The sequence below is a fragment of the Malus sylvestris genome, chromosome 2 (genome assembly GCF_916048215.2).
Source record: "Malus sylvestris chromosome 2, drMalSylv7.2, whole genome shotgun sequence".
NCBI classification, from domain to species: Eukaryota; Viridiplantae; Streptophyta; class Magnoliopsida; order Rosales; family Rosaceae; genus Malus; species Malus sylvestris.
In genome coordinates this window covers 19,102,627-19,126,755 of record NC_062261.1, presented here as the reverse complement: position 1 = coordinate 19,126,755, position 24,129 = coordinate 19,102,627, and the positions used below count along the sequence as shown (strand labels likewise).

Below are 24,129 nucleotides of genomic sequence, written 5' to 3'. Positions count from 1 at the left end.
TCTTTTGATATCTCTCTCCTCTTTTCCTAATCTCACGCTAGATACTCTCTTACCTCTGTCAGCTCCACCAATAAGTTGATGGTTGCATTTTTTTTATTTCTTTTCTTATTGTGGATACAAAAACAATTTGAATTTTATACCAAATAAAATTTTGAGTCTTATTAAAAATTGTTCCTAAGAAATGGTCTTAAGAAATATTTTTTAAAAAGAGAAATTTTTTTAATAGGATACCAAACGGGTCCTAAAATTTTGATGGCTTTGAGTTGAAGAAATTATAAGAAGGAAATGGTTTGGTAGAGTATAGAGAGAATTATAAGATGAAAGTGCAAATTAACCTCTATACAAAATCGCATTCATAATAAAATGAAAATGCAAGGGAGTCTTAAGTTAGATATATTGTTTTTTCTTATTATTTTATATCTTGAATAATATTAAAAGGAATTGTCATGCTCCTACCCCAAATGTAACAATTAATGTCATATTTATTTACAATGCCAAAATCCGAAATCGTAACACTCAGTGTAAGGTCTTGTGAGTTAAAATAATTAAATCGATCAAAGCAAAACTATGTTTCGACCAAAAAAAAGTCAAAGCATAACTATGGAAGAGTAGTCTTGTGGTAAGTTGAATGAATTTAACTTGTTGTCGATACTCTATATATTACATTAAAAATAGTGGCAAAATATCACTTTTTAGTGTAATACTGATAACATAGTAATGCTTAATATATAAGCTACACTTTTTATTTTTTGTCACTGGGGTTAGTTGCACATATAATCTCTGAGGTTTTTGGTGTTTTCACAAAACCCCCTTAAGTTTGAAAATGACAAAAATACCCCTTGACGTTTTACAAACCTCCCTCGATGACAAAAAAAAAACCCTAACAGTCATGACAAAAGTTGTGAAAATACCAAAAAATCCTTGCAGCGTTAAAATAGTATTTAGCCACAAGTTTTGGTTAGACGGTGCATTCTCCTAAGAGGTCTCCCCAGTTAGCCCCTAACAATAAACCAGTAGAAAGGAATTGTCTGAGGATATGCACCACACCAAACTTTGTTTCAGTTCATACATTTCCGAGCGCCTTTCAATTTTCCGAGGTAAGTATATGATATATTTCAATCTCAATAGTATATTAACAAACTTTGAATCTCATCATAGCTATATACTTCAATAGTAACTAGTAAGATCCACCATTTACTAGTGATTATTGCTTTGTTATCTCTGTTATTTTGGTAATGCTCTTACAATTTTACGTGTATTTTCCTAAACAATTATGAACCTATTATTCTTTTACACAAAGATATACACTATAATACTGAATATACTGTTCACATAAAGAAAAAGTGAATACATTTGACATCAAAATTGTTTCTTTAAATTGTGTGAATCAATAGGGGATTTTGATTTATGGAAGACAGTGACACCCCATACTTCAGTCTCTGGTGCATGTCTACTTACTCCTCTCTTTTCGTCGAGAAATTTTTCAGTGTTTTTCAAACACAAAACAATCAAAACTGTTATTAAATAAGTGAAGAAATATTACCAAATATACTCTAGAGTAAGACATATCAACATTAACATTTACAAGAACACTTGATATACTATTTTATACTTCGCGTAAAAAAAAAATTCTTATATCCCTCTCTCAAACCATGCAAGACAAAGAAAGCCAATAACCGTATCGTAAAACCAAACAAAACAAAGAGCTTTCATTCCATTCGACCTCTTAGCACACAGAAAGGCCGCCCTCTTGGTTGCCTCGCTCGGCCATCACTCTGTCACTGTCAGCAATCACCACCACCCCTCTCTCTCTCTCTCTCTTGTTCACGCCCACACGCTGTGGTTTGCCTTTCAACCTACACCAAGCACCATGGGCGATGAAGTCAAACTGTCCCCATATCATTTATGTTCGAATCTTCCCTCCTTATATTTGGTATACTACTGCAGCCACAACATAAGTCATTATTCATTAGTCGAACAGAATTATTTCTCACCAAAAATCAAAACACATACATTTTGTTTTTAAATATTTATTTAATAAAACCCTTTATAATCTATATATGGCTTTCCACACTTTTGTGATCATCAACAATGAGCTCAGTCCAAATGACATCGCTTCCATTAAATGCTACTCAATCGATTCTAGTTAATTATTGCTAATTTTTTCATCCAAAATATTAGTTGTCAGCAAGTGTTGTATTGCCCCGGTGATTAGGATTTTTTTTTTTTTTTTTGTGTGCTTGAATTCACTTTCCCCTTTTTGTTAATGTTACGTCGCTTGCAAATTATTAATTTTGAAAAATTAATTGAACACAAGAAAAAAAAAAAAGGAAACTTGCATGAGTTGTACTTTTTGTATGGATGTCGAGAAGCATGAAGCAATGGGACATGACTTTGGTTGGAAGGGTTAATTAGTTCCCTTGTTTTCAGGGAGACAAATTGAAGTTCAAGCAAGCGAGACTTTGAACATGCACGTGCGCGTGAGAGCTTACGTGAGTAAGTTAGTCAGACCTTCGCAACTTGCCAACATATTCAACGGTTCATGACTAACCTTTCTTATCCATTTTCTTCATCATCAACTGTTGGTTGTTTTGTGTTCATCGATCGATTCCACTAATGGCAAATTGATTTGCAAGTCCTAATAAATCATTTAGTTGACAAATGAGGATTTGGACTTTTTACAAAATTACAAATTCAACATATGTAATGTAGTTGACAAACATTTAAGGTTACAGTCCATTGAGATATGCATGAATGCCAAAAATTGGGTTCAACACGTTTTTCCTATTGTTGATGTTGATGTCAAAATTGAAAAAATAGGCGTTCCATTATTGGAGGCTGCTAACAAGTGTTTGAGTGTGTGTGAGTTTTTTGAGTAAAATTGACTTCTTAACAAATGATTGTGCACCAAGTGGGACACTGGTTCGGTTAAGTTCTTTTATGTGCTTCGAGTGGACGATGAATTAAAATCCAGTACAAGTTTGTGTGTATTTGCCTAAAAAGTAAATGAAAGAGAAATAGAAACTAAAATGAGAAAAAAAAATGTTACATTTCATGATGAAGTTGAGATGAAAGATGTTTACAAAAGTAAAATCTATTGATGAGTCAAACTACATGGCTTAAAATGTAAATAGACTGAAAATATAAAGAAAGCAAGCAAGGTTCAAGTCATAAAGGGCGAGGAAATGCTAGAAGAGTCCACCAAACCATTGGGTTCGAACTGGACTTAATAGAAAACATGTGCCTCACAGAGAAAATCAAGGTGGCTGAAATTGCACGTCAACCGAATCATACCATATGGTGGCAGAGTTGTAAAAATCTTAGATCACAAGGATCGTAGGCAATGTTTGCTTCGAAAGAAGGCTTTGAAATTGTAGCTGAAGAGCTAAAGGTTTTGCTAAAGAGCAATTGGATTTATGCTGAAAAGCAGTTGGGCTGATTCATAGAGATTGAATTTGACGAAGGTCCCGAGCTTGAAGGCCCTTGGTTTTATTTATAGGCGGTAAAGAAGGAGCAAAACTCTAGCCTTCAGTTGTCTCTTGGGGTGTTTTGCGTGATTGCTGCAGTGACATCAGCTTGTCAAATGACGCGTTCATTGCCATTTAAAGGTGGGTAATAGGTATGCTTTTTATCCTAAATGAAAAAAAAAAAAAAAAAAAGTTAAAACATATCTAGCGTGAAATAAAGAAAAATTGGGCTCTACAAGGGATTAGGATCCTCTCCAGGGACTTGGATTGTCTGCCCTCCCTATCCCATACTCTCCTATTTCAGTGGTCACGGTTAAGCCACGTTAACATTTTATATTTTCATTACTTTTTGTTTTATTATTTATATAAAAAATCAATATAAAATGTTGACGTGGCTTAACCGTGACCACAGAATATAGAAGGGCATGGAAAGAGTATGAGATGGGGAGGGCAGACAATCCAAGTCCCCTCTCCAGATGTTTATGTCCAGATCCTCGTGAGCTTTGCAAGAACTTCATGAACTGGTGATCCCGTGTGGCGCAGACCACAATAGGAAAAGATAACTAACAAAAAAATTGAACTCTTTTAGGCCAAATATTCATAAAAATAAAAAAAATTGATTATACAAAAACTAACTCAAATCTTGTCAATAAAAATAAATAAAGATAAACGAAAGTTAAACAATTTATAAAGTTGGGGTTTTAGTCTCTGTGCATTGGAGGGAAAAAAATGATTGACTCTAAACGTATAAATGAATAATTCAACATGCAGGTCTAAAGTTTAGATTATTTTTCTCTTGCTTGAAGAATCTTTCAAATATTTTACGGTACAATAATGTTTTCGTTAATTTTGGTGAATGTTATGTATGTATGTATGTATACAATATGTTTATATATACATGTGCATATTTTTTATGAAAAAAAAAACATGATTTCTATTCATTTTTAATTTTTTTTTTCACAGGATGGGGAGTATAATTTATCTTTTAATCTTTTCAATCCCACAAACAATGAGTTTTACTTAAAATCTCATTAACTTTAGCAGATACAAATCAGAAAGTAAATGCAAGAGAAAGCAAGCGAAAGGCCGGTGCACCCCCACAAACTTGTAAAGAACGAGAGTAGTCGCCCTCAAGACACGCACTGACTCCACCCCACGGCTGACCCCCAAGTTCCAACTGCCCTCCGTCGGCCCCACTCCAGTTTCCCACGAGACCTCTCTGAAATGACAACTCCACCCCTACTTCTTCCAGTGAAATTACGGGTTCACAGACTCACATGCAGATGCAGTGCTCCCCTAGTTTTCCATATTCTGACTAAAAAATTATGGAACTGCTGCCTGCAGCTGCTAGTGCAAAGGGTTCGTGTAAGCTCTTGGGTTTTTGCTGCGTTTTGTTACTTACATATACTCCGGAAAACGAAAGTGTTTTACTTTACGTCTGTCCTGATGGAATAAGAGATAAATACAAGAAAATTTGTGTTATGAAGGATGTTTTTAGTTGAGAAAAACTTTTGAAACTTCCATGACTAAGTTAGGTTTAGTTACATTTATTTAGTGAAGAGAATTGAGGTTTCACTATAAAATTAATTAGCAATATGAGGGATAGTCAATTTACTTATAAGGACATGTAAGGTTTCTCATTTTTTGGATGTAGGATTCCCTCTCAACATACTCCCTCATGTGTGCCGATGTGGAGAACACAAATAAGGTGACGTGGAGCATGTGTGGCCGTTGAGTTTCACACGCGGGACAACTTGCTTTGATATCATGAAGAAAGTTGAAGTTCTACCATAAAATAGTTGACAATATGAAGAAAACCCAACCTTTTATAAGCCTTACAAGGTTTCTCTTTTTATTGATGTGAGACTTTTTACCTACACATTCTCACATGCCCATTACATGTGACGAATTTTCAAGTCAAACACGTAAACAACAGAAATTGGATGATATGAAGCACGTGTGGTCGTTGAACTTCACACGTAGGACAGCCCGCTCTGATAGCATAAAGAAAATTGAGGTTTCATTATAAAATCAATTGGCAATACATAAAATATCTAAATTACTTATAAACACATGTAATGTTTCTTCTTTTCTTCATATGAGATTGATACTTAGATTCGTGGAATAAGATAGATAAATATAAAAGAATTTATGCCATGAAGGCTTTTCTCAAAGTTTAGCTAGCTAAGCTTCAAAAGCTCAAAAGATGTAGAAATTTTTGTTGACGGCTACAAAGGCAAGAACTCATATAAGAAAGCTAGTTAATTTGTATAGTATAGGGCATGTGTTTCTGATCCGTATTAATTAATTTCTGCTTCGATCAGCGAGAGTGATATATATATATGTAATAGCGAAGGCATGCAGATTGCAGACTGCACTGAGCATAAAGATATGTCTGTTATCTTCAGTTTGTAAGACCCAATTATACATGAAAAGCTTATAGCTGTGCAGTAATATGAGTTTAAATCTTGGTATTTGATGAGTCCATATTGTACCATATATTTTACCTTATTTTTAGTTATAATTTATTGGTTATTTTGCTAGAATTTTGATACTTTGTTATATATTTTGAATGTAGGATATTCGACTTCCTCTGGAGCAAAAACTGATCAAACGGATGAATTTTGGAGTGCTTCGAATTGGAGGATGTTTGTGAGTCTTTCAAGATGATTATGTCAAAGTTTCAGATTTTTTCTACCAAGCCGTTTGACCGTGGCGATGAAATTAAGGCTCAGCGCGCAGCTTTTCTAGATTGACTTTTATAGACGTTTTGAGTATTTTGAAGGTCAAGATGACATATTTTGAGGAAGATTCCTTCTGAGGATTTTTGGACGTCTTCAGCTTTCAAAAGAGACCTTTTGGGACCAAATTGGAATTGAATTGGTCGGTCAAAAGTGTGTTTTCTGAGAAGTCCGGTTTTGGTTTAAATAGCAAACCTTTTATTTCCTAGTTATCTTATTCTATTGTGTTTCCTAGTTTTTAGAAGACCTTTTCTAGTAAAGATTTTATTTTATAGTAGTATAAATAAGGCTTTTTAGCCATTAGGAACGATGGAGAACGCATCAATTTAAAGAACACACGCATTACTTAGGGTGCTTTGGAAGATTCAAGTTTATTTTTAAGGTGTTTTCTATCCATGTTTTTAATAATATTTTGTTTTATGATTGTTAGTAACTAGTTTCGTTTGCTAGGACGAGGCCACGAGCCTTAACAAGAATATGTAGTTTCTTTTCAATTTACTTATGATAATATGCATGCAAGTTTTGAATTATTAGTCACCGTGTTGAAACTATCTAATTGTCTTGATGATTGGCCACCATTAGGATATTTAGAAAAGTAATTTGATGCAATTTTGGCGGAGGGCTATCCCTGAAATTTGCGCTAGCTTCTTATGGTTAATATGTAACTTCTTAGGATGGACGACACGTTTTAAGGGTTATATGGTTTTTCGAAAGGATTTCAGTATTTAAGCTGAAACTAAGGCATATATATGCACATGATGCACGGTGCATGATGATACCTTAAGTTTTCATAAATTTGTAGTTCTGCAAAGGGCAATGCCTTCTTCTCTAAGTTCTTTATATGATTTGAAGAAAGAACATTAACTAAAGCCACATGAATTTTTTTTTTTTTTTTTGAGTGAAATGATAGCGTTAGTGAGTTAAATGTTAGATTACCCACTGACGGGGTTTGAACCCACGTCGCCATGGAAGGGCACAACACCTTTCCACCACTATGGTAAAGGGCCACTTGCAAAGCCACATGAAAGTTAAAATACAACAAATTTATGAGGGGAAAAAGGGTTATTGAATTTTCATTTTTAATTACAAGCTTCTTATAATAAAAAAAATTTTAAATTTTTGAAGAAGAAAATTATATGATATTAGGAAGAGTAAATCGAGGTTCTATCTTTTTTTTTCTTTGAGCAAACAATATAATTATCTACACTAAATTCATTTAAACTCAGAAAGAAAAAAGTTAAACTTGAGTACGGAGAAAAGCAAACTTCTCGAGTCAACTTAACTAAATTAACGTCTGAAAAATCCAGGTTTGAATGAACAAAGAAAACAATGCTACAAAATTTCATGAATTACTAATTACTAATTAAATGATGTTATAAGTTTTCAACTCAGCTGAAGGAGAGATACTCTAATTACGAATTCATCACTTGGTAAACAAATAATGAACGAATGATTTAGTTTTTAAATACGTAATAAGTATATATTGATCAGTTGTGACCACTGGGAATGTGAATTGGTTATAAGAGGAATCTCTGCCTTGAAAGATTAGACTATGGGCTCATAGTTAACTAATTAATTAGTGATAGTCTCATGACTCCCATCTCATTTGTAGCTCAGAAGAAACAAAATAAGAGACATAAAAATGAGGAGCTTAAGGGTGCATGGGGTTCCCCGGCGTTGGGGCCCCCGAGGGAGGGAGAGTAAGAGACAAAGGAGAGAGAGAGACGGAGACGAAGGTAGGACCCACACCCGCCCAGGCGCACGCTGTCTTACCAAAAAACCAAGAAGAGGGTCCAAAACCTATCAGAAAATATATATTCAATCAAAGCCATCCATCAACCGATCATGATACCACATCATCGATCCGGTTCAATTCCTCTGACCTAACCCTAAAACAATTTAAGCCAGCAAGGCAAAGGCACTGCCATCATCAACAAAAACAACATGCCCAAGGCCAAACAACTCAATAATCTCTCTCTCTCGCTCTCTCTCTCTCTCTCTCTCGCTCTCTCCCCCTCTCTCTCTCTCTCTCCCCCTCTCTCTCTCTCTCTCTAAGGTCTCAAAAGTCTTCTCAATCAAAAGCAAAACCCCAAAAGCCCAAATTCCAATCTCAATAGTTCTTCCAACTCTCACTTGTTCTCTTTCAATTTCTTTGTTAATTTCTCCCAAACTCTGAACCAAAACCAACTACTTTCAATTGGTTTCACATGATGAGAAGATGAGCTGATGATGCATGAGAAGAACAAGTAACTAGAAGGAAGAAGAAAGGTGGTTTGATGATATTTCTTCAGTTCTTTCAGCTGAGTACTTGGTGGGTAATTATTTGCCCTAAAATTTAGAACCCTTTCCCTTTTTTATTTTCTGGTAACAAAACCCTTTCCCTTTTCATTCTCAAAGAAAAAAGGAAACAGATCGAAGAAGAAGAAGAAGAAGAAGTCTCTCTCTCTCTCTCTCTCTCAATTCTCAAATTTGTCAAGAGATAGAAAGCTATAGCTGCTTGAGCTAAAATTAATTAGCTAGGTTTGAGAAGGATAGAAGAAGATATGGATCCAGTTGCAGCACATGGTCGTCCAATCCCACCTCCTTTCCTTTCAAGAGATCTTCACTTACATCCTCACCACCAATTCCAACAACACCTCCACCCCCACCACCTCAACCACCAAAATTCCGAGGACGAACAAAACGGCAGCGGAATCAACCGTGGAATCAAACGCGATCGCGGCGGCGGAGACGAGAACTCCGCGGGTGGCACCACCTCTCTGGAGGGAAAAGATCAACTGGGGTCCACCAGTGCCGGAGAGGCCGAGATCACAAGACGGCCCCGCGGCCGTCCCGCCGGCTCCAAGAACAAGGCCAAGTCCCCCATCATCATAACCCGGGACAGCGCCAATGCGCTGCGATCCCACGTTATGGAAGTAGCCAACGGCTGCGACATCATGGAAAGTGTCTCCACTTTCGCAAGGCGTAGACAAAGAGGGGTTTGCATTCTCAGCGGCAGCGGAACCGTCACTAATGTCACTCTAAGGCAGCCGGCCTCTCCGGGAGCCGTGGTCACTCTACACGGCAGGTTTGAAATTCTGTCCCTTTCAGGGTCCTTCTTGCCGCCCCCTGCCCCGCCTGCCGCATCATGCTTGACCATATACCTGGCCGGCGGACAGGGCCAAGTCGTTGGCGGTGGTGTGGTGGGTCCACTCTTGGCCTCGGGGCCGGTTGTTATCATGGCCGCGTCCTTTGGGAATGCGGCTTACGAGAGGCTACCCCTGGAGGAAGAAGAGGAGCCGGCCGTGGCCGGGCAAGTACAAGGAAGCGGAGGGTCCCTCGGTTCCCCAGGGATTGGAGGGCAAGAACATCAGCAGCAGTCACTTCAGCAGCAACAACAACAACAGCAACTACTGCAAGATCCTAATGCACCATCGCTTTTTCATGGGATGCCACAAAGTCTGCTAAACCAATTGCCTGCTGATGCATATTGGGGCACGGCACGCCCTCCTTATTGATTGACTAATCAATAGCAAAAAAAAAAAGAAGCTCACTTGTGTTTTAATTTTTGTCAATCTTCAGATGGATGGATCCCTTTTTTTTACCTCTTCAAATTAAACAGCTTTTGCTCATTTTTCTTCTTTTATAAAATTTAGTTGGTGTTTAATTAAATAGTTAATCAAAGATGTTGATTAGTTGATCATGGTATTAATTCATCGTCAATAGGTGTTTGGATTGAGATTTGGATGTACAAAACCATGTATTTTGGTGGGGGTTTGGTTTACTTTTACCAGTGGAATATTAGTTTCTTTCAGTTCACCGCAAGTGATTGTAGCTGTATAGCTTAGAGATGAAGCAGCAGCATATATGTTATGAAAAAAGTTGGCATTCTAGCTATTTCACCTATTCTTCTTTTTCTTTTTTTTACAGTTCTTTATTGGATGGTTTTCACAGTTCTCGTATAGTACAATACACAGTTTCCGTTTTTTCACTTTTAACAATCATCATTACACGACCCACCTTTCTTCTTCTTCTTCTTCTTCTTCTTCTTCTCTTCATTGTTATTGTCTGAAGAAGTGACTGATGTGTTGTGGAAGTTAAAGTGGTTTGTTTAACAGTAACTTTTAAGTTCGTGACCGTTCAAGGTTAGTGAAAGCGTACTTTAATTTCCTCAATAGAATGAAGGCCTTAGGGTTTTTGTTTTCTCTCTCAGAATCTCTGACTGAGTTATTTAGCCCAGCAGCAGCTAGGGTTTTGTTATGGAGGTGGTCGATCGAGAAGGACATTGGATACTGGGTCACACGTGCATTGCTCTGTAAAAGTTCTTTTTCGAGGCAACAACCAGAACAAACTGACCTCAACTCCACCAAGCGTTAAACTCTCTCTCTCTCTCTCTCTCTCTCTCTCTCTCTCTCTCTCTCTCTCTCTCATTGACTCCACAGAAGTACAGGAATGGAGCGAATCAAGCAGCTAAGAGAAATTAAGGTCAGTAAATTAAATTTTAAAATAAAACTGTAGTTTTTTGCTTGATTTTCTGATCAAATATGGATGCTCCTCGAAACCCTAGCTAGCTCTGTGCTTCTCTATTTGGATTCTAATTCGTTTGCCTAGGCCCATTCTGCACTTCATCGATGAGAGATATCAAGTCTCAATTTCTTCGTGGACATTATATATTTACCAGGTAATTACGTCTCCCTTATACATACATACATATATATATATGATTATAAGTAAATCGTTCCCTTCACTAATTTTTGTAGAATGAAGATTGTCTCTCCCTTATTAATTTTCTTCAACTACTTATTTTTCCTCCTCTTTACATTGCTTAATTGATTTCCCTTTCTTTTCTCCCTCTTCCTGATGACGATTTTCGGAAGAAACCTGGTTTTGATTTTATGTCCCAAAAGAAACTCTATGAGGAAGGTAACTTCTTCAAGGTGCAACTCATATATATTTATATATATATATATATATGACCTATATATATTTATTAACCTTAGATTCTTCGAAAGTGGAATCTGTGTTTACATAATATTCCACACACAACTCATAGATTCTGCACAATCAGTATTCACATCTTATATATGCCAAGAAATTGCATATAATAATATCAGAAATCCCTTATAAATTGTACACGCAAATATATATAGTACGCACAACGAATATTAAAATTGTTATAACTGCATATACCAACACAAAAGCCTAAGCTGTAAGTAAATAAATATATATATATAGCATGTATTTTAATTCGCATTCGTGCGTGAAGTTTATCTATGGTAATATGAATGATTCTTACCCTTGTACATGTACAATTTGAGGGGTGATTATTAGGTGGACCATGCATGCCTACTGCGCTTGGGACAATTCAAATTCATGTGTGTGTGTGTGTATGTACATGGGTAGAGCGATCAGCTCTTTTTTATCCACACACAAACATCTTGCTAATTTATGTTATTTTATCTTTTTCAATTTATTCAATCTGGCAGTCTAAAATTGAGATGTATATGCGGAAGTAAAGGAGTGTGTGGATAGTACCACCCATATAGATACATGTGTGTGTGTGGATATATATATATATATATCCCTTCCAATTTCATTATGATGAGCATCACTTGATCATTCTTTGAAGTGCAATCTGATCATGACAACGTACAAAAACGGCAGGCTTTCACCTTCTCCTCCAACATCAGAAGAGACTCTTTGTATATCATACGTGCATTAGCTTAATACTGCTTCTATTCCATTCCGTTTGATATAATTTCTGGATCGATCGATCTCCTATAAGCTTTTACGTTTTAGGGTTTCGTATCAAGTATCTGGTTAATTAGGCAACCTAGGCATGCCATTTTCTCTTCAACTTAGATCAAGGGCAAGCTAAAGATTTAATATATATGCTATTGTAGGAAACTTAATTTTTTGATAAAAGACATATTTCATTCAAAGCCAGAAAAAGACTACTCAGTACAAGAGATGGAGATATATCCTCTTTAACAAAATCACAAATCAAAGAGGGAGTTTCATTAACCCAACCAAGTACAATCACCTCCAGAATGGAGGGCAAAACAAGCAAGCCTATGGGCTACTCAGTACAAGAGATGGAGATATCCTCTTGTAGGAAACTTAATTTAAAGAGGAAATGGTTGTAGGTCTTGGACCTTGTTTGTACGTGGATGAAAAATAACATCTCCTAATTGAACTCAATGTAATTTTAGTAGCACTATTTCTTTGATTCTGAACTACCAACTGACCAACACCATTGGATTAATGCAAACATTAAAGAATATTGTGCTCGTTTTTTTAATAATATTAATGAGCTTATGATAATCAAGGCTGCTACTGCTAGCTCATTCGGCATATTTCTTTTATGAAAGGGGCCAAAATAAGATTCACAAAAATGAAGAACATATATAATTCAAAGAGGAGAGTACTTGTAAACAAAGATATAAAAATACGAACAATAATCATATGTTTTGCAAGACACTGCTAAAAGAGACAGATGATCCATAAAAATTAATGTTTCCAGTGCTGCGTCATCATGTGAGACATAAAAACTCTTAAAACAAATCGGCGACTTAAGAATTTTAGTACACCAAAGAAATGATACACGGAAGAGGCACGGAGGATTCTACAAAGTGTTGGGCAATGGAAGAATACTTTCGTCCGAAGAGATGCTAATAAGGTGGCTCATCGCTAGCTAGATTAGGCCTAACTTCATATCACCCTGTTTCTTGGTTTGAGGAACCTCCTAATGTAATTTCTGATTTTTATTGGAGGAAATATTAGCTGTTAAGTTTTTTGGTGCGGGACACTCTTTTTTCCTTCGACTGGGTTGAAACCCCTGGCAAGGTTTTTATCGAGACCCGTTTATGCACCTTATCCTCTGTTTGTACCACTGTTCTAAAAATCCTCGCCTAGGCGCTAAGCGGCTGGCCACTGCCCCAATTAATGCCTAGGCATTTGAAAATTAAGAAATTGTGCCTAGACCGGCTGAGGTGCCCGCCTAGACCTCCTAGCCTATCCAGACTAGCGCCTATCATCTTTTAGAACCTTGGTGCATGCTTAAATGAACACACATTATAAGACACTTGTTGCATACTTTGCATACTTAAATCAACACACATGTTTTCAATATGTTCCAATACTTTATAACATATATGTCATTCTATTTTGTAGTTCATGATGAAATTATATATATTTTAAGTATAAGCATACACTTATTTACACGAAATATAATAGATTCACTTAAATCCACCTAGGCACTAAGCCCAAACCCGCCACCCGACTAGCGCCTAGCGTCTTTTAGAACCTTGGTACTTTGTACATTTTCTCCCATAATCAATGAATATCGCACATAAATTCAAAAAATAATAATAAGAAAAAGAAACAATAAATTCATTAATATTCCGCATATTGTTTATCTTGATTTGAATCTTGTAACTAACTTGGCAAGGTTTTTATCGAGGCCCGTTTGTACACCTTATCCTCTGTTACGTTTTCTCTCATATTCAATGAATATCGAACTTGAATTAAAATAAAAAAGGATAAATTCATTAATATTCCACATACTGTTTATCTTGATTGGAATCTTGTAAGTAGTTACTATTGTGCGTACAGATAGATACGTTCAACCAAAAATTGATGATGATAACGGTCAATGTGGGTCTTGTGTTGAATTGTTATTATATTCTAAATAGACACTTCTTGAGGACCAAATGATATTGATACATGCATGTTCCAATCTGTTACGAGGAGCTACCGATTATTTAATAATGATGATGATGTTTAAAGTCCTCAACTTTTACCATAAACCATATTTAAACCTAAGTGGTGCTAAGTCCCCTCATTAATTATAAGTAGTCACTAAACTTCTTTTGTTTTCTTTTTTTTTTTTTTTTTGATAAGTAGTGTTTCAAAGTAATTTTCACATTTTTATTTTATCTTCAGACACCAAGCTTCACATTTTAATTTAAAAAGATGGATATTCAAAAAAATTATCGAGATTATTAATATTTTCCCACTAACACAACGTAAGTTATAGGATCAAGGAATCACGAATCGACACCCTTAGATAAAATTCTAAAACACCACAAGTTTAAGAGCGACTCGATTTTCAATTGTAATGATAATAAGATGATTGAAATACAACCATAATATTTAGTTTAAATTGTCCTAGTGAACTAGTTGCGAAGGAAAATGAAACGGGAAATTACAAAGTTCCAAAAATAACCTTAAAGGTGTTCTTAACCTACTAAACGTCATTAAAATGTCAAAATCCAACTTATATCAACAAAGCGGCGAGCTGTACTCGTCTTGTTGTTCTCTTTCCATAAGTTATCCTCGGCAAAATGGACATAGAAAACGCAAATTCTATTTATGGTAAAATAATTATTCACATCAGAATTCGCATTTTAATATGTTCTTTCAATCCTACGTCACCTATCCCCCACCACCCATTTTTTCATTCGTCCATTTATTTTATATTCTTTTCTCATATCTCAAACGTAAAAAGTGAAAACGAAATCATTCACAAATGGGCCTTCAAGAATTTATTCTTGAGTTTATTGTTTATGTGATAAGCCACAACATCTTTGGCATGTATTGTTTTAACATACCAAAGAGCAATCTACTCCATGTGTCATGCAGAGGCTTGTGTTTGCTTTCTTTACCTCATGAAAAGTAAGCTTATGTCCTTTTTTAAGGTTTGTTCCTCTATCATGAATAGTAACATATAGAGAGAGGAAGACAAAGCTATAACTTACACACTAATAGATGATGATCAAGTTTTCAACAAGACTTGAACCACGTAAACAAAGCATCAACTTAGAATCCTTATGCTATCTCCAATGGAAAGGGCTACAGGTCCAAAAGCCAAAAAAACCAAAAATTGATCTCCAACCGATAACGGGGCTACAATTTTATGAAGCCCACCAAACCATTATTTGGCTAAAGAAGCATCAAGATGGACAAATGTAACCCCCTCTTAGCCTTGTTTTTGGGTTGAGCTCCTCAATTGTAATAATCGATTCAAATGTAACCCCCTCTTAGCCTTGTTTATAGTAGTTAGATATATTCTGCACTATAAGACTAGAGGAGAGGAACCACGTGTTATGAAGCATCCGAAGCGACACATTCTACCTTTGTGCCTTTGTGGTTTCAATGAGAGCATTGAAGAACAAACCTTTACAACTAGAAGGTGATAATCTAAACAAGTTAGCGTTTAACAAACTAAAGAATGAAGATTATCATTGGTTATAGGAATAAATCGATACAACATCGGAAACGGCGTGATGCCATTTCGACCTTATGTACCTTATCCAACTGTACGGGACTCGATTCCCCCTTAAGCCGCAACATATCTCTCCCTTCTTAATTTGTTCGTTGTCACCGATTACAAACAGACGCTAAGCTAAAGAGAAGAGCTATAAAACATGAATGTAAACTGAACCTCACTTACTTTACACAAAAATTGCGAGGAATTCCACCGGTCATGCCCCTTTTTAGCACGTAACAATAGTCAGACTCAATTCTTGACCAAGCTATACAGAAGCATCACGATTTTGCGTGCGCATCTCTCATTGACTGGAGAGATAATAGATATATTCAGAGCAGCCCATCACACTGCTTGCTAATCAGTAGTCTATCCGTAACCGTCGCATTTCAGCACGGAAAGTGGGGCTTGAATTTAAAGTCCGATGAGCAAGACTCCTTATGTCCTCTCGTGAACAGTCTCGGGAAATTCTAACTAGCTCCCAGAGGGCACCTCCACTAATCATGTCCTTTGCATTCACCTCTGTGATTTAAATACCCAATATATAAATGTGGAACGTTTAAGACATAAAGATGTTATCTAGGATCAGACAAATTCACCTACCATGTTGTGCTAAGTGACAGAGTGCAAGCTCAATGTGGCGCCGGATTGGTGCAGCCTCGTCATTAGCATTTTGTACAATCCATGGAAGTGCACCATCTTCTATCAAGAAAGATCTTCCATTCTTTATCCCTATTGTAGGTCGGCATATTGACATTACACCAAAAACGTAAAAATCTTAAATCAGACATTCCACCATAATACTGAGGGAACTATCGCCCACTGTTCATGGAATATTTCTGACAGAGGCTCTTACCTTGAGTGCACGCTCGTGATTCACATTTTGCAAAGTTAGCAATACCACGTGCCACTTGGGAAAGAACATCAGGATGCCCGCACCTCACAATTCCTAGCAATGCCTTAATACCACCTTCAGACCTTAGCTTCATTTGTAGCTTATCTGAGGATATTAACAAAATAATAACAAAGCAGGATTTAAATACTCAAATTTAGGAAAAAAATGCAGAGCAAACGAAGACAAATTTAAGAACAAACAACAGAAAATCCTTCCTCTGAAGCATAGAATTGGAAAATGGACATGTTTCCAGGGACTAGTGTAAAAAAGTTTGAATTATATATAATAAACCCGAGAACTAAATAGAAAAGAGGAGTCTTCTTCAAAGATTTTAAAAGGACCTTTATTATGCACTAATAAGCCAATGAAGCCATTTATGCTTGATTACTACAGATAGTTATACACATTTTCTTTTAAGACCATCAGAGAAAAGAAATGAATAAAAGGCAAAGGCTCTAATAATAAAACAAGTAAAGAAAAGACAACGCAGTATACCATTGCCGCATAAATTAGCAATAGCTCCAGCAACCATGCGTAGGGTTTGAGCATCATCAGCATCAGCGGCTGTCGTTGCTAACAAACTAATCCCACCTTCCTGCATTATAATTTCTTGATTGGCTTCTGCAATTCCAGAGAGGAAGTAACGTAAAAAAAACCAATATTTTGAAAGTCAGACAGATACTTCTCAACCCAAAAGTAATAACATTCAAACTAAAGAAGAAGCCCTTGCACATTAAGAAAGAAGAATAGATCATTGAGCACTCACCATTCATTGCAAGATTTGCAATGGCACCAGCTGCCACTCTTCGAACGGTTTCGTCCTCAAAGCTTCTAAGAAGCATCAGCAAGGAAGTAAGACCACCAGCTTCAACTATCCTTTTCTGATTTGCCTCTGCTTTTCACATACAAGTGTACAACAATTCTCTGAAAGTTAAAACTACAAAAAACGAAAAAAAAAGTAACAGTGTATACAACTGCAACTTCAATTACTTTTGTATAACAATCAAACCAAGGTACAAAAAGAAAAAGTGGTTTTGGAGAAAGAACATACAGCTTCATAAAAAGAAAAAAGAATGGTCTCCTAAGAAACCAATTGTGCATTCAGTATTCAGAGACAAAGTGGTTTTGGATAAAGCCAAGGATTAGCAAATAGCAGTAACTCTACTACAGATTACCTATTCTTCAACATAATAGTTATTAAACTTATTATATAAGTAACAAAGAATGATAAGGCTATCTTCAAGAATTGCATCAACCATTGCCGTTCCTCCACTAGCAAATGGGAGTACAATTCACATCTCCCGAATCAAGTAAGAATTTACTTTTCTGTATTTGCATTTTACAACTAAAGAACCAAAAACATGAAAGCAACCAACTGGATTGATCATTCCAATGCACCTATATATTAGAGATAAACAAGATGAATAAAGGTCACAGGAAAATAAAGGAGAAATACAATAGAAAAAGATCAAGAACTTGTGTGCTGCAATAAATAAAATCTTAAGATTGCTGTAGATAAAACATGAAATTGGAAGACATGGAATAATTGGCCACAAGAAAAATTGCACCAGATATACATCTACACACCTTCAGCCGCTAAGTTGGCTACCACTTTTACAGCATGAATGCGAACATTAGCATCATCCGACTCAAGTAAGGACAAAATCTTTTGCAATCCAACTGTTTCATTGATTGACAAAACCAACATGAGAGATCCCTATGGATTAAAATGGTTGGAACAAATATTGCCTATGCATTAAAATGCAATATTTATCATTACCTTGTTCAAAGAGTGTGGAAACTGGTGCCTTGTGTCCATTCCCAGTGTCTCTGGGATAGGAATGCCTAACTGAAGGTGCAGAAGAATCTATACCAGTAAACCCATTTCCAGACCCGCCTCTATCAAGACACCTTCTCATCTATAAATACAAATAAAAGCAAAAATGATTAAATTCCTAGGTGTGGGACGAGAATTGTTGAACTTGTTACATTATATGATTCCCAACGCGAACAGTTCATTCATGTTCAGCTGAGGCTTTCTCAAATATAAGCACTCCAAGAAAGCAATTTTATTTTTTATGAACGAAAGATAACTGAATAATCAACTTGGTTTGTGAAAGCAAAAGGCTCAGATACTTTCAGCACTGAGTTGAAAGGACACGAAGTAGTTATGACATTTATTTACAGTTTCACAAACCAAATATAACTTTAGCGTGGAGGAAAAACTTTTATGTTAACTTCTATGAATTACATACCTGCTCAGCTTCAAAATTCGACTGCAACAACTGACTGCGTAAAATTACTATTTCTTCTTCAAGTTTCTTCTTATGTTCAGCGTCCTCCTCCAGAAGTTTATGAACCTTCAAAAATTCCGCATCTCCACCAGCCTAGTACACCAAGAATAATCCCATAATTAATATCAATCCCATGCTTAGGGATTTTGAGAAGCCAGATAATGCTAGCAATACATAATCTACGAAAGAAGTCATACTTGTGATTGTGAATATAGCCCTAGGCTTTTGAGATTTTTCAGCTCCTCCTCAGCCTTTTTTCTGAGGTCAATTTCTTTTTTAAGCAACTCTTGTAACTCAGCCACTTCCTTAGAAGGAGAAAGCCCGGACCCCTAAATAACAGGAAAACAAATCAACTGTATTATGTATTTGGTATTCCAAAAGTAAGGATGCACTTGGTTTGACAAACTTCAATTCTTCATTTTCAGTTCCTCTTTTTTTTTTTGTAAATGCCTTTGGTTAGAGAGACTTTTTTAAGAGAACAAAACAGGTGAAAACACATTTTACTAGAGAATTTTAAACGATTTAAGTAAATAAATTTGACGAACTTCAAGAAAATCCAGAAATTTATAAACATCCTACTGATAAGTTACAAATATTTTGTTGCAAGCGTGATATGTATCATGTTATTTACAGATATATGACAAACCAATAGTTCATAATAGGGCAATCCACTTTACAAATTTCACTCAATGAGAAGATAATATGACTACTTGGGAATTGTAAAGTCGTTACGCAAAAGATACATAAGTCCAAGATGATATTTAAGTCAAATGTCTAAGAGCTCTTAGTAAACAAACAATTAACTCGAGAACTTGCTTTCAAGACAACATATTTTAGCACATAATGATTATTCAATGGACTACCTCTCCGTTACATTTAATATCAATCAGGCCCTCATGGTCTGGCTTCTGATTTGACACCAACTTCTCCTCCAGCTCCTTAACAGCTTCCATATAATCCATTTGGCATTTTCGCCTCTCCTTCTGCAGAAAGGATAAAAAAAAACACTTAAAATGTAGCACACCAATATGATTACTGAATCAACAAATCTCTGTCAGACGCATGGTAGTATTAAAAAGTAATAAAATAGTATTAAAGAGAATCAATTAAAGAAAAAAATGTAGTAAAATAGTTTCAAGTCCATCAAGACCACTTAAAGAATTATAGAGCATAAAAAAAGAGTGAAGTTCATTCTGTAATAATAAAATAAAAGCAGACAAACCTCTAATGCATCAGCAAAGTTTCTTTCAACATCAGAGACACGTTTTTGTGCTTCTAGGTTTATTCTTTCAATTTCATCCTCAAAATTTTTATGCTGCCTTTCATTTTCTGCAATAAGCTTGTCCACTTGTACTTCAAGTTTTCTTGACAAACTTTTGTAATCAAACTCTTCCTTAATTTTCAACATATTCTCCACCTTCATAGCCTGCCAATAATAAAATAGCACATCCATTCATATCCCAAGTAATCAAGAAACATTAACTGACAAAAAAATTCATTATCGAAGAATAACTGCTAATATCGATAGAAGATGAATTAAATGGAATAATGTGGATGTTGACAGATAGTGAGAATAAAGTACATGATTCATGAATAGCAATGTTGCATTTCAAATTTACCCGTCTTTTATTGGAGCTTATACAATTAGTACAATAACATGAGCTTTGATTTTGGTAAAGTACATATGATATCGACAACAAAACAATAATAGATGCTTCCTAATTCAAATTTTATGACCTCCAACTATAAAAACTGACCCTTTGTCCAAATAGTATGGTACTTGTAGTCTCTCCCCGATGACGTGGAGAAGGTCCAATAGTAACAATTAATGAAGTCCTCGCTGATCCTGCAATTTGAATTAAATGTGAAGCCAAAAAAATGGTAAAACAGAAATTCCATTTAGCAAACATGAAAATAATTCTAAACAAACAAGAAAATGAACCAAGCTACAAATATTATGAGTATTCACATGTCAATGGCAGTCATGGGCCTCATGGCTAGCATATCAAGTACTCTACTCAGCTCAAGTTTGCATTGACATGACAAACAGCCTACCTCCAAACGAATCTTTAAGCAATCTTGTAAGCTTTGAATCGCGAAATGGAACATGAGAACTATTCTCTGCTAGAGAATTAATGCACTTCCCTAGTGCACTAAGCGATAGATTGATACACTTAGCTTCCTCTAACATATGTCCCTCACTTCCTGCCATAAAGGAAAAACAAAAGTTTCACCACACAAGTGGGACTGGCCTCCATATGGATAAGGAAATCACACAATGACTTGTGAGATACACACATGTACACAAACATGAATGAACATCTGCAGAGACATGCTGACATATGTATTATAACAGTTACGGAACTGATAAAAGGTCACAAGTTGGGATGTACACCTGATTTTTGTATACGTTCGGAACCTGCCAAATCTACCACCACAAGTTTGCTTTTCCGGACTAGTGGCTTGAAAGGCTTGGTCAAGTGAGTAGGGTCACCATTTTCACTTGCAACATCATCTTCTCTTCCTAAGACAGACCTCTTAACTTGTACCTACAACAAGGCACTATTAAACATCAAGATTCCAGTTATGTTATCACGAAACAACCTGGTTACCAACAAGAAACTATGACATGATCATGACTACAAAAAATTAACTATATGAATGAAAATAAACAGATACTAGACAGTCAACTATTTTACCATCAAAATCGCATGACTACGAGATGATTCAGTGTTCAATTTTGTGTTAGCAGCTATACGGTGAGCTTCCCCACATCTTAACAACTCCAGAAAACTTTGCTGATTTTTTATCTCTACAATAGTGGCCCCAGGTACTGAAACATCTCCAGTTCTTGGATCTTCCACAATGGGAATATTATCATTTGCCGGATCAAGCAGATCCTGTAGGGTCTCCATATAAAGCTATAAAAAAAATCGGTAGATGGTAAGAATGTCAAACTTCTGAACAATGACGATTAGATATAAACAGAGAGCATTAAGAAGATCAAACCAATAATGGTATGAGGGTAACAACCTGCAGGTACGATACAGAGATAGAATCAGTCTGGGGAGATATATCTGCCAAAATGTCCTCCATTGAACGAACCATGATTCCACGCTCAGATGTATCTTCTTCTCCAAGCTGTCCAAGAGTAAATGTTTTCCCTGTACCTGTCTGACCGTAAGCCATAACCGTGCCATTGTAACCATCTAAAACACTCTACAATAGTAAAAAGGCAACTATTCAGTTGTTGCGTAATGTCAATAAAAGATTGTAGGAAAATATGACAAGGACTATAATAGAGAACAAAACCTCCACGACAGGCTTGGCAACAACTTCATAGACACGCTTCTGCGATGCATACTCCGTGAGCACATCATCAAACTCATAGGTATCCAAATCCCAATTGTTCTTTCTAAGTTTCAACCTTTTAAGCTGCAGTTGAAGTAGAACAATATCAAACACTAATAGGTACACCACAAACACCAAAAATCCAGAAATAAAACCTTTAAAAGATACAAACCACCGGCATTCCCAAAATTAAACTTTGAAAAACGCATCAAAAACAAATATTAGCAACTACCTCTGGCTGCAACTCCACACAGTCAGCAAAATCGGCATCAGCCATCATCTCCTCCGCATTTCTGGGCCGCAATCTTACAGCTACTCGAACTCTTCCGGGTACTAATCGCTTCGAAAACACACAATCAACAGGCATACAAGCAAAATTTCATCCTCATTTGGATTTGCATTTCTTATTCTATTTATCCATTTTTTCCACTTATAATCCAAATTTCAAACATTTATTTAAATGATTAATTGCATTAATGTTTCCATTTCCCCACAATTTGAATCGAATCCCACTTGGGGAAAACAAAAACTGACCTCCGTCGTCCTTGGAAGCTGCGGTGCCAAACAGCGCCGGGCTGCTCCGGCGCACGGCGGATCCGGGAGATTGAGAAGGAGGGAGCCTGGACTTGAACGACGACGTTCTGAAATTGGCCGGGCGATCCAGCTTCACGGAACCCCTCAGCGCGACGCCGTTTCGCGAAGACATCGACTACAGTACTGCAGCGAGATTTCACAGGCGCATTCAGTGTGCTGCTCTGCTGCGTGTGTGTCTGGTGTTCCGGGGGTTTGATGATTTCAAAGTGGAGTGTTGGAGGAGACCGAGAGGGAGGGAGAGAGGTGGGCAGTGGGGGCAGTGTAAGGGAAGAGACAGAGAAAGTTGCAGATTGGCGGGGGTCCCGCTGCTTTTTATTTTTTTGGGAATTTAACAAAAAAATTATCTATTCATTTTAACGAAAAATTACATTTTTAAATTAAAAGATCAATATTGATACTATTCACTTTACCCTTTATTTTGTCTTAAAACTCAAAATTTTTAAATCCTTATCATTAGCTTTTCCTTTTTTTTTGTTTGAAAAATAAAAAAATATGTTTTGGGTTTGAAGGGGGGATAGGTGAAATTACAAAAATGTCCGTGTTTGTCATTACCATGACATTGCTTGTTCGGGTGTCTAGATATGTGATTGATCATCTACCCTAAAAAGAATCATGCAACTCTCTTTTAGACCTACTTTGATCGATGGGTTAAAACTTAAAGTTTAGATTTTAAACTCTCCCCAAACTTTCTCCAATATTTGGGCTTAAAATTAGTTTTGGATTAAAACTGATTTTCGGGAAAATTCTTGCCAAGATTTAGGCCTGGACTAATGGGCTAGGCCACAGTGCGCGTGGACGTGGCTAGCAAAAATGGGAGACACAGCAAAGCAACACGCCCGACATGCCAAACACGCGAAGTGCTGACAATGCGGAGGCCTTACACTGCTACGTTTGTTGGCCACGTTAAGGGCTGGTTTGGTATTACTGTACTTTGAAAAAAAAATTGTTGTGAGAATAAGCGGTTGTGCTGTGAGAATAAGCGGCTGTGAAATAAATCAGCAGAGTGTTTGGTAAACTTTTTTGTAAAAGTGCTTTTGGAAAGAAAAAAAAAGCAGTCTGATAGTGGGTTTTTCATTAAAGGAGCACTGTAGCTCCCAGTGCTTTGAAAAAAGCTAGTTTTCCAAAGCTGCAAATAGCAGCTTCAGCTTTTTCCTTTGATTTCAGCTTATTCTCACATCAGCTTCCAAAATAAACCTTTTTTTTTCAGTTTACCAAACACCTCAAACCCTCACAGCTTTTTTTCATGGGTGCTTTTTTTTTAAGCACCTCACTCCCAAACCATCCCTAAATGAGCCCAACGGCTCTTTGCTCGATCTGACGACCACGATAAATGGACCGCCAACGATAAATCGAACGCTGAGATATAATATGATCAAATCTAAATTAAATCCAACAGCTAAAATAATTATAAAAAAATTATTTAAATCAAAATTCATCCAAAAACTCTATAAATGCCTACGTATTTGTTCAAACATCCATACCAAATTCACTTTTCTCATACAATTTTTCCATTTTTTGTTCTTTCTACCCACTTCCAAAA

General features: G+C 36.4%; 2 protein-coding genes across 2 annotated transcripts; one reads left to right on the top strand and one right to left on the bottom strand.

Moving 5' to 3' along the window:
- Nucleotides 1–8,097: 8,097 nt before the first annotated feature.
- On the top strand, nucleotides 8,098–10,093 carry LOC126586611 (AT-hook motif nuclear-localized protein 22). Its single transcript, XM_050251519.1, has 2 exons — nucleotides 8,098–8,519; nucleotides 8,606–10,093. Exon 2 carries the CDS (start codon nucleotides 8,752–8,754, stop codon nucleotides 9,703–9,705), a length of 954 nt encoding a protein of 317 aa, XP_050107476.1. The 5' UTR covers nucleotides 8,098–8,519; nucleotides 8,606–8,751; the 3' UTR covers nucleotides 9,706–10,093.
- Nucleotides 10,094–15,403: 5,310 nt separating this feature from the next.
- LOC126605471 (kinesin-like protein KIN-UB) lies at nucleotides 15,404–22,870 on the bottom strand. Its single transcript, XM_050272883.1, has 19 exons — nucleotides 22,530–22,870; nucleotides 22,228–22,328; nucleotides 21,957–22,079; nucleotides 21,678–21,863; nucleotides 21,344–21,565; nucleotides 21,040–21,193; nucleotides 20,700–20,849; nucleotides 20,402–20,490; nucleotides 19,867–20,070; nucleotides 19,508–19,627; nucleotides 18,842–18,973; nucleotides 18,606–18,737; nucleotides 18,131–18,269; nucleotides 17,938–18,030; nucleotides 17,117–17,242; nucleotides 16,846–16,971; nucleotides 16,312–16,455; nucleotides 16,059–16,187; nucleotides 15,404–15,977 (listed from the first exon to the last, which is right to left on the bottom strand). The coding sequence occupies exons 1-19, from the start codon at nucleotides 22,699–22,701 to the stop codon at nucleotides 15,817–15,819; spliced, it is 2,703 nt and encodes a 900-aa protein (XP_050128840.1). The 5' UTR covers nucleotides 22,702–22,870; the 3' UTR covers nucleotides 15,404–15,816.
- Between the last annotated feature and the right edge of the window lie 1,259 nt (nucleotides 22,871–24,129).